General features: G+C 38.3%; 1 protein-coding gene across 2 annotated transcripts; it reads right to left on the reverse strand.

The window, feature by feature from the left end:
- Positions 1 to 311: 311 nt before the first annotated feature.
- Positions 312 to 7349, reverse strand: LOC147858896 (E3 ubiquitin-protein ligase ORTHRUS 2-like). 2 transcript variants are annotated; one of them, XM_087325601.1, is made up of 10 exons: positions 6724 to 7349; positions 4970 to 5502; positions 4735 to 4860; positions 3805 to 3904; positions 3653 to 3714; positions 3443 to 3545; positions 2786 to 2909; positions 2058 to 2275; positions 1606 to 1971; positions 312 to 1514 (listed from the first exon to the last, which is right to left on the reverse strand). In XM_087325601.1, the coding sequence occupies exons 1-10, from the start codon at positions 7225 to 7227 to the stop codon at positions 639 to 641; spliced, it is 3012 nt and encodes a 1003-aa protein (XP_087181727.1). In that variant the 5' UTR covers positions 7228 to 7349; the 3' UTR covers positions 312 to 638. The 2 variants fall into 2 exon arrangements, with proteins under 2 accessions (XP_087181727.1, XP_087181728.1); XM_087325602.1 differs by lacking the exon at positions 6724 to 7349 and having other exon boundaries at positions 4966 to 5306.
- Between the last annotated feature and the right edge of the window lie 4135 nt (positions 7350 to 11484).

Below are 11484 nucleotides of genomic sequence, written 5' to 3' on the forward strand. Positions count from 1 at the left end.
GGCTGGCATAAATTTACTGCATTGAAGACAAAGGTTAGCGACAAATGTAACTAAGTAGGGCTTCATGGCATTCTGTGGATAATCTAAACAAGATTTTGAATGATTATCTCTGGCTGGTGCACTGCCTGGAGCCTAGAGTTTTTTACTCGTCTACCTACAAAAGTAGTTTTTCCAAAAAATTCTGGGGTACACAGTCTCAAACTCATCCTACTAACAATTCCATTATTATAAAGATGAACATGACATGAAATTCCATTTTTCTAAGCAATCAATAGAATTCCCTATATAACATGATCATAACAATCTTGAAATGAAAAAAATCACTAGTTCAGTTATATATATTATATCGAATAAGGCAACAATAATCTATGCAACCCAGTACTTTTCCCTTTAGAAACCAGTACAAAGGAAGAAGATATAAGGAAATTGATATGGTAAACAAAATTGGGCTTCTCTGATATTTGCCCAAAAGTACTAGGAAGCATTAGCAAGTTAGGTTAGGACCAAAATGAAGGGCTCATAGATCTTATCATCTTCCATGTCCCCAACATAAGACGTGATAATGGCACACATCCTATATGATTCATTAACTTGACTGATGGAAATGAAAGTAAGAGGTCCTTACAGGTTTTCCTGCATTAAACCTTTTTCCTCTTTGACTGTCTTAGTGGTGTTGGAACAACTGCACCTTCTTTCCGATTTCTCTTCCCTCTAAGCTTCTGGAATACATCAGTCAGCTCTTCTACTCCATCCTCTGAGGTATTACAACCATTGCTTGCTTCCTGTTTTGTTTTCTTCAATTCTTCCTTCTTTACTCCACCATCCATCTTTTCTATACTGTCCTGTTCCAAGTCATTGCAGCCATTGATAGCTTCTTGTGCTCTTTTCGTTTTTCCATTTTTCTGCAATCCTTCAGTTTGATCATTTAATTTATTCTCATCTGAGGCAGTGCAACCATTGATTGCTGTCTGTTTGGTTTTCTTCTTATTTTCCGTCTGTATTCCACTATCTCGCTCTTCCTCTGAAATATTGCAACCATTGCTTGATAGCGGTAATCTTTTCATTTGTCCATTTGACAGAAATCCTTCAGCTAGCTCGTCTATTTTTTCCTCTTTTGAGGCTGTGGTACCATTGCATGCTCCCTGTTTTGTTTTCTTCTTTTCGTCCATTGTTAATCCATCATCTGGCACTTCTATTCTGTCCTCCAAAGTTTTGCAACCATTGCTTACTTGTCTTGTTTTCTCCTTTTCCTTGGGCACATTATCATTTAGCTCTTCTATTTTCTCCTCTTCAGAGGTATAGCAACCATTGCTTGCTTTCCCCAGTTTTGGTTTCTTCTTGTCTTGTTTCTGCATTTCTTCGTCCAGCTCTCCAACTTTTTCCTCCGAGGTACTGCATCCATTGCTTACTTCCTGCTCCTTTCCAACTGCTTTCTGTTTTGGCTTCTGCTTGTCTTGCCTTTGTAAAGCTTTCAGCATGCACTCAAGTTCACTTACATCACCATCTTGATCAGCCTGCACAATAGTCAATACACATGATAAGTTGCAGACCAATACACAAGCATTCATGAATGCAACGTAGGCATGAATAGAAAACATCATTTACCAGCATGCTGCGTAATAGCTCTTCAGAATACATTGGAAACTTTGCACAAACTTTCAAGAATGCTTCTTCTTTAGCTGTATCTATCTTTACTTTGGTACTCGCAGAATTTTCATTCAGCATCTTTCCATGCCCATTTGATGATGTATGCCCATTACCATTTACTGATGTATTGGATATATTTTCAGGTTGATGTGATGATGCACAACCATTACTATTTGCAGATGTAGATGCATCTTCATTTGTGTCAACCTCACCTTCATCCTGTTGTAATGGGTACATATCTTTCTCTGTATCAGTATCCTTGTTATCAGTATCAGAATCGTCTTCCTTAAGTGACTGGATTAAATCTTCCATCTGCCGATTAACCTGCACATCCATTACTAGCATTATATATAACTGTACTTGAAGTAAAGACTAATACATACATATATATTATAGAGAAAAAAAGAGACCTGTGGATTGCTTAACAAGTCACTGATGTCTCCTTGACATAATGGGCAACGCTTCACAATTTTCTGTGCACGCAAAGAACGACCACCTACACCCGTGCGTTCACGGATATCTTTTTGACCTGAAAATGTTGACAGGAGACAAGACTTGCAAAAGTTGTGCCCACATGGTGTTGAGAGTGGTAACGTCAGCACCTTCTTGCATAGTCCACAACCAAATTCTGTACAGTGCAGGAACCAAGCTCGTTCAATATGCAAGATATGCACCAATATTATATTCCTCTCTTTTGCATGTGCGACATATGCAGAAAGTGAGAGGGACATGAAAATAAAACGAACACATAGTTGAGAGCAAAAAGCTAGATTGCTCAAAATCGAGTTCAAAATCAACTTCATCATGTATAGCTAAGACAAACATTCATCTCTACTCAAATCATAAATGATGTAGAGAAGGACATTTGCCAGTTCTTAAAAGCATGAAACAATTTCTGTCATATCTTTAGATCATACTAGCCCAAGAAGTTTTGCATATAGACCTAGTGGGGTGTGTGTGTGTGTGTGTGTGTGCATTGTGTTTGTCCTTTAATTGCTTGAAAACGGGTGAAGCACATTTGTTATTAAATTTCCTTCAAACAACTTCAGGCTGCAGGTATTGCAACCATAACTATTACTAGGTGAACAGCAAACACATATATCATCCCATACCAAATCACTCATTATAAAAGCATTACCTTTAAGCAATCGCTGTCCCATTGTTAGTGATTTTCGTGTTCCACCCCTTGGACCAGTGGTGCCATCATCGATTCTCCTACTATTGGGTGGTGTTGTGACCCAACCCCAAACTCCTTCATCCTCCTTCAAATGAACAGCCACAACAACAATTATGCAATGCTGCCTCGAATTTTGTTTAATTAATTCTAGCATTGTAGAAAACTATCAAATTCCCAAATCATATAACCAGATATAATACAGACCAAACGCCAAACTGCCTCATAATTTGGAATGAACACTCATTTAATTTTGAATAAACCAAATCCATAAAAGAGAAAAATAAATAGAGATAATGAAAATGCAATGCACTATCTCTTATTGATGACTTATGAAATAACCTTCAGTTAGAGGATCAAAATAAAGAAGAATGAATACTAGATACCAATAAAAAAATTCAATTTCTTACCATAAGAAGCTTAGCTAGTTTTGCAAAAGCTTCTGCCCCCACGTGAATATTTTATACGCATGAAAAGATCTTTTTACAAAATCGTTTTTAAATAAGGATCCTCATAGAATAGACTGCCTCCTTAGAGAGGCATGCTATTTAAGTATCTAATGAAACAAGCATGCATCTAACTATTACAGCACAAAGTTCTTCTAAGGAAAGGTAGGTCTACCTTCCAATCCCATGAAGTTTGGCTTTTCCTTTCTGTTATGTCAACTGCATCCTCAAGCTCACTTATTTCTGGTAATGGCCGAGGCCTGTCCCCTATCTCATCACTAAAAAAGAAAAGTCAGTAAACACATTCAAGTGATTTCTATCACACAGGTTCAAGAATACTCATATTTTCCTTATCCGAACAGATTACATAGAAACAAAAACGTACCTTGTCCAAGGGGCAGGTTCATTGTCACATCTCACAAACAAATAGCGGCATACTTTAAAGCCCTATTCCAAAGATGTTTCTAGGAAATAAATATAAAAGGAAAACTCCAACAAATTAAACAGAAAGAAAAAAGGCAGGATAAATCAATTTACTTGTATTCCTTTTTTCCGCCAGCATTTCTCAATGCGATAAATCCCATCATATCGCACACCACTTTCAGGGGCATAGGAGGAGCGTTTTTCTTTGTGAGATCTGATAACACGTTTTGTTAACCAATTAAAATAGCATTCAAAGAACAATTTTGACTTGTACTAGTTTTGAAATTAATACAATATTTCTAAAAATTGTGGCTAAAATCAATGATAAAGCAAAATAATTTCTGAAAGACAATCAAGAACTAAAGGGAGACGAAAACTAGAAATTTTCAATGTTTTCTATCTAGCTACTATGCTCAGAAGATATCCATCGCATATACAAAAACTTAAGGGTCATCTCATTTTGTGTTGCATTTCATATTTCTAGCAGAAACATATACAAAAAATAAATAGACATGAAGAGATAACTAGCAGTAGTCAGAAAAATAACATTATTTCAAGAAAATGCAACAGTAAGTATTGTATTGCAAAAAGTTTCCTAGCCCAAGAACCGTGTAAAAAATACACAATGAAGCTAAGTAATCATTCAGGTGTTGATGCATTTAAACAACTGTTGCCGAGATCACTTGCAGGGACAGGTTTGGAAACAAATTACTGATTTTGTAAGATTATGACAAATCACAACCTGAACTTACTAAGGTCTTTTGCATTAATATAAATCTAGGGACACAACTTACTTCAAAATGAGTCGTATCTAGTTAAAACAATCATGGTAAATGTACTCACGCTACAAATATCATGCAGAGGATCATAGAACTTTTCAAATCCCTTATAAGTGATTCAGAAAAGGATAAAATAATCAAGTTTCCCACATGCTACAAATTCACAAAAGTGAAAAAAAAACTATGTTTAAAAATCTAAAGCCAAATGATGCAACATGATTTTACAGTATTGCAATAACAGGATATGGTGAGGAACAGTAATCACCTTACTACCCGAACTGGATAACCCCTTTTGCAACTGACCTTTAAAGCCAAGTTGCTCTTCTCAAACTTTTGATCAAAAGACTGTTTGTCATTTGTTCGTTTGTTACCACTCAAATCTCTTCCACCACTGCATGGGGTGAAAATATAGTGCAAAAAACAAGGCAAGAGTCGGTCAGAAAAACTACATTGTCACAATAATATCTCTAGAATTAACAATTTTGATGCTACTTACCCACCTGCCAGTGTAAAGAAACCATTCACCGTGATCTTCATCATCTTCGTATCCACCAGATAGTGCAACTGACTGAGCACCATGCTCAGATTGCCCAGCAATCCCTGCAACATGTGGAAGATGAGCTCCCCACTGCCTACACTCCATCCTGTCCTCCCATGTTTCCCCAACCAAAACACCCTGATTTCTCTCGGGATCATTCTCAGCTGTAATGGGACCAAAATGATCCGGAGGCACGGTCACAAATATCTTGCCACTTGAAGCATTAGCTTTCCCTGCCTTCTTAGCTCTCTCAGTGGTAAAACATTTATCAGGTCTGTCTTGATTCTGTATATAATGATATGGTTTAGATGATCCATTTACCGACGGTGATGATGAAGATTTTGCCATTCTTATGGCAACAACAAGCGCAGCATTAATTCGAGGTTGGCTAGCCATTTTTGCAGGAATCGGAGTACGACATTTGCCACATTCTTTCTTTCCTTGGGCAACCCAACGCTGAAAGCATTTTAAGCAGAAGTTGTGCCCACATGGTGTCTGCAAGGAGAATATCAGTTTTTTATACAGCCAACCAGTGGTATGTAATTGTAATATCCGAATAAAAAGTGAGAACATTGACTTGCTATCTTTTTCTCAGATAAAAACTGAGAACATTGACCGCTTAAATTTATATAAGGCTAAAGCAAATTAGCATTTCAGATGACCACTTAAATTTATATCCCCGTGCCTCCGAATAAAAAGTGAGAACATTGACTTGCTATCTTGTTCTCAGATAAGAATTGCATGACGTTATACAGCTTATTTCCAGAGGATGACAGGTGCTTGGAAACATTGAATGCATACTTTCTACTGTTTTCTGACTTCATTAGAAAGTAGATACATCACATTGGAAGAGTAGGTATACAGGAACAGTAGCAATGTAGCAATTTTAAGAAAGGGTACCTTTCTATGTAGAGGATTAACATCCTATATGTGTTTTGCATCTGTCACTGTGGATATATATCCCAGATGTTCACGGTAACGAGCCAAAAGGCCAGAGTTATTGAATTTTGCTATGATTGATGTTAAACGCAATAGCAGTTTTCACACGCTTAAACATAAGACCAAGACCAAGACCAACATCAACAGCATCCAGAATTGTTGAGAAGACATGACATGAAAAAAAAGAATGGCAGGTATTACAAAAAAGACTTGTTTTATAATTTGGCTATTCATTAATATCAAAAACCTCAGCAGAGAGAGGGATTTAGACAGAGTTATCCAGGTTCCAGAAAAAAGAAGGATTGGACTGACTAATGAAGTACAGGAAAAATGTTATGAAACGCAACAGAAGCAGGACTCTTGGCCAATGTCCGTATCAATGCTATTCAGAAGACAAGAGAAGCAAGACAAATTTAGTGTTTTTTATAGATAAATCAAACTAAAGGAAACATTGCATGTCGATGTGCCTAATTACAACAGAAGCAGTGAACATGTCCGAGAGTCAGCATTAACTCAATTCGAAAGAGAAGATGGATCACAGGAAGATATGAAAGAATGGAAAACTAAGATGAATGTATTAATCGATCAACCAAAGTAGAAGAAACATTTAAGCTGCCACAAACTCCTATGAAATCAACATAAGCATACAGAACGGCCAAGATTTTCTTTATGACGAGGAAATGGGATCCAATGGAGGCTTGCGAGAATTTAACACAAGAAGAAGAAAGTGCTGATTGTTAAGCGTTATATATGCAAAATTATAGTAAGGAGGGGTACCGTGACAGGTCGATCGGCGAGCTGCATGCAGAAAGTACAGTTGAGGTTCTCGTCGAAGATTTGAAGCATCTTGTGTACCTTCTTCTCCTGCTTCAATCCATTTCCATTTGTCGTGCTCCCATTCTTGCTCATAACATCCTGACATCTCCTCGCCTTTTCCTGCTCTGAGAGGCTGGGGTCTGCACGAATGGCACGCACCTGAGCCACAATGTCAGCTCCATCGCCACCACAGAGACCTGACTTCATAGCTATAGAAGAAGAAGAAGAAGAAGTTTGAGCTTCCACGGGAGTTTGAACAACGGTCGAATCTGCGACTGCAGCAGAAGGAGAAGGTTCGCAATCTGGACAGGACCAATCCCCGGTGGGGACGGAAGCCATGGGAGGATGAAGGCAGTCCATGTGCCATGGACTGCTGCAGCTATTGCAGAGGATGACTTGCGCATCGGAGGGGATGAGCTTGCAAACCATACATCTTCCATCAGCGTCGCAAGGGAGCTCGGCCATTGCTCCGAGCGCGGACCTCTGAGAGAGAGCCTACAACAAGCAACCCTAACCCTAACCCTAATCCTAACCCTAACGCACTCTTTCACTGTCGCGATCTATCTATAGCAATAGCTCGCTCGCTCGCTCTCTGTCTCTCTCTCTCTCTCCCTCTCTTTCTCGCTCTTTCTCTCTCTGTACATATTGTCTGTGTCAGTGTCTATGTCTGACGAAAACGGAGAAGTTTGAACCGAAACCAGCGAAAATATTTCGGTTTAGGCGGGAAAACGGCTTTTCCCGCCATTTTTGTTTTGTTGTGCGCGTCTCTCTGTGTGTTTGCTTTTTTCTTCTTAGGGTTTTTGCATAGATGGCCACTTCTGCTTTTTGCTTTTTGCTTTTTGCTTTTTGCTTTTTGCTTTTCTCTATTCCTTTTGATTTTGCTTTTTATCCCTATTCTGCTTTCTGCTTCTTGCCCCAAAAAAAACCTACCTCTCCACCTATTGGCCCAAATTTTGCGAGAGAGAACCCGAGTAGTTCCGATCCTAGTCAATCATGGGCGTCAAAAAATAATACACCTAATAATATGTGTCCCATGGATCACTATCGATCTCCAATGGACACATTCAAGATATCTCCATCTCTCTCTCTCTCTCTCTCCGCGTCCTTCGAATTTAACACGATGGCACTGATTGTGCCGGCATTTTCAATCAAGACGTGACATGCGCCCGTCACCATTTGATTTATGACCTCGGGAAATTGCCACTCGATTTTATGCCTACCGAGTTTCCAACGTATGAGGACTGTTTCACATCATTCACCTTGCGAGTTATTGTCCTATAGATGCGTCCACATCTTGTGTAATACATTATACACAAGCATATATGTTGACTCTTTATACACGTTGCTTCATTAAATTATCATCCATCATGGCACTATCGAAGCGGAGAAATAGGAATTTCCTCTTGCCTTTTATTGTTTGAATATCCAAGCAATGATTTCAATCATGTGGAGTACCACCAAGACAAGTCCCTCGTTTCTCTTCTTGTAATTTCCCTCGTTCGAAAATCCATGCAATGAATTCGACCCTTTATTGCTCTTCCCCTCCTCTTTTCGAGGGATATTATTCTTTTCTTTGAAATGTAAGGCCTCATTCACAAGGGTGGACACTTTGTTGTAGTTTAATATTGCCAACTAACCCTCAATAATGAGTAATTGTTAAAAATATGGTTCATAAAGTGACTAAAGCAAAGGCCAACCTAAATCGTGAAGTGGATCCATGTCAGGTTAGTATGTGTTAATTGATAATAATAATAATAAACAAAGTAGTATATTTCCATGCTACTTATGTGCATTGGTCGAGTATGCATAACTTAATTGGTTGTCGAGTATGTGTTAACTATTAAACATAAACATGAACATAATTGATAATCCCAATCAGAACACCACATATCATGTTGATTAGGATGATGTCTAACCCATAAGCCCTCCTCCAAGCATGCATGAATCATGTTGTATCCTCTATGAAATGTTTTCTTCTTAGAAAACAATGCAATAAATCTTTTTCGATTGTGAACTTGTATTCCCATCCAAAGCTACACAAGTAAATTGTGGAGTATGGACAACTACTTCACAATTGGCTAGAAAGCATACAAATTGAAGATTATTCTAGAAACCCCAAATCTCCTAGCTTGATCACTATTAGGCCATGTGAAATGGTCCCGTAGGACTTGCGATCGCAGACGATATATTTGCACACCACTACTTTTCATCACCCTCACCATCAAGAAAACGAGGGTTTCTTTCCAAACTGCCAACTTCACACATGACAACTATTTTACTCATTAGTTCATTTGAATACGGAGGGTCAAGTGGGCAAACACCCTATCGCTAATTAGGTGAGCAAGAAGAGTATTGACCAGTCTTGAGCATTTTGATTCAACAACCTAACTCACTCACAGACAAACTTTCTAATCTCACTCTTATGCTCAATTAAACAATGAAAAATATGTTTATAGAATAGACTTAACCCGTGCTTTCATGGACATGTTTTTCATTGCTTAAACATGGGAAATCACTAGAATTCACCAAGAAGAAACACACTCTTATTTATCAATAAAAACCAATCATGTTCATATACAAGAGGTAACGTTCACAAACACTAAAGACAAAAAGTGTAATGTTTGAGCTCAAGGCTTAACACGAAGGCCAATATTGATGGGATAGAGGGAGAGAAGATCGTGACAATGTGGAGAAGCAATTCAAAGAACACTAGACATGGCATTTATAGTATTTTACATTCTTTTTCATTATTGCCGTAATTTCCTTTGCATCTAGAATGTGCCTATGGTACCAAAACCAAATATTTATAATTGGAAAAGGCATGAGAAGTGAAACATATAATAAGTACTTAATATCCTCTATTGACCATGTTTTATCTAACGGGTTGTCGGATTGTCAAGGGTGGCAAGGGTATGTATGACATTCATTAACATGGCCATCTTCGATAACTTCTATGGATGATATGAGGGCATATCTTTTTGCAATTGTTGTGTCGTCGTTACATTGGTAGAATAGGGGTAGAATAACATGGATCCATAAACCAACAATTCTTGCCTCACATAGCATTTATTAAACTCTAAGGAAAGTCCCCAACAAGAGAGATTTGAGCAACAACATGACAATCTTAAATATCTAGACATGCTCATTCTACAATGTAGTCATGACCTCGATCATTGTTGCTTTGATTACGCAGTTGTGAGGGAGTCACTTTGTTTTGGTGGGGACAATGGTGATGAGTGGCGTAGCGATGTAAAGGGAGGTGGTTGCAATGAAGTTGTGCAATTGATCAATGAATGATAGCCCAATTGAGGATTGGGGTAGATGGGGAGGAGAGTGATGTGTTTTGTCAATTGTTCGTGGTGGTTTCTATAGTTAGTGTCACTTCATCTTGATGGTTACCTTTGTAGGTCGTGTGATCATCCATTGTTAGTGGTTTGGCACCATTGTCATTTATTGTAATTTCGTTATCATTGTCAATGACTATAGCGTGGCTTCATTGAGTTGTATTGTGTTGGTTGGCGATCTACCTCTTGTAGTTAGAAAATAAATCAATCTTGCCTTTAGGAAATGTTTGCAAGAGGAGTGCCATTAAAAAGGGGTGGGTAGGTGGGGTGGGGTACAAGTGTCCTTTACTAGAATGTGTCAAGCGTTGTGCACGAACGTATGCATGTTATTGGAGCACATGTGCGTAGATGATGTGGACACACGCATTGTGAACATAATGAACAAGATTTAAAGATCACAACATGAAGCACTAATAACCTCAATACATGCGTAAGAGTTCCAACATCGTGATTCCATAACAATATCTAATGTTGTAAAGTGTTTAGCAGTCCATCTCAATTTCTAGAACCACTGTAAATGCAACATTGATTGGAAAATGCAAGCCCTCCTCGATCAACCCCACAATGGGCTCTAAAGTGACATAAAGAAGCTCATGCTCAATATCATTGCACTGCCCACTTGGAGCTAAGCAATAACTCATCTATCACATATAACTTACCATAATGGTAGGCCATATTTTTACTATAGACAACCATCAAGTCCAAAACGTACTTAGTACATATGTCAGACAACATTGCTATATGCAAGTGATTTGGGTGTGAAGAAGGATTTCAGATTAACTACAATTTTTGATAACCATGCACCTATGTGCAAAGGTTAACAACTATCTTAGACTCATGGATTATACTACCTTATTTTACACATGACATTTGATTGTTCACCAACAAACAACCTCACCAATATGGCCATAGTTCTTATATAAGCCCTTTACCATCTCTACCCCAATGAGATCATGAATAGGAGGTACAAAATAGTGTCTTTGCAACCCCTCAAAAATCGCTTATATTTTCTCAAGGGTTGATACCTACCTTGCCCTTTGTGGCATTAATGCTAGTGATTTCATGATAGTGCTCAACATTATCATATTGACTAATGCAATCATAGAAAATGCTACAAACAAAATCAGAAACATGTCAATACATGTCATTCAGCCATTCACCATTGGACAATAGCACAAATTGAGGCATAATCTTACACCTTCACCATCTACCAAAGTAATATCATGATTTCTCTCAAGGTCAGGTCATGAGGTGGTACAAAATGCAACACCTATGCCACCAACCAAAAATACCTCCACGGCTTGATGGTCACCTGTCCTGTGGCATTAAATACTCCTCTAAGAAGAGGAATAAAACTAGCCAAAAACTCCAATGGAAC

The sequence above is a fragment of the Azolla caroliniana genome, unplaced genomic scaffold (assembly GCF_043228905.1).
Source record: "Azolla caroliniana isolate FFs.n. ecotype wild unplaced genomic scaffold, voAzoCaro1.0.p SCAF_10, whole genome shotgun sequence".
In the NCBI taxonomy this organism is placed as follows: Eukaryota; Viridiplantae; Streptophyta; class Polypodiopsida; order Salviniales; family Salviniaceae; genus Azolla; species Azolla caroliniana.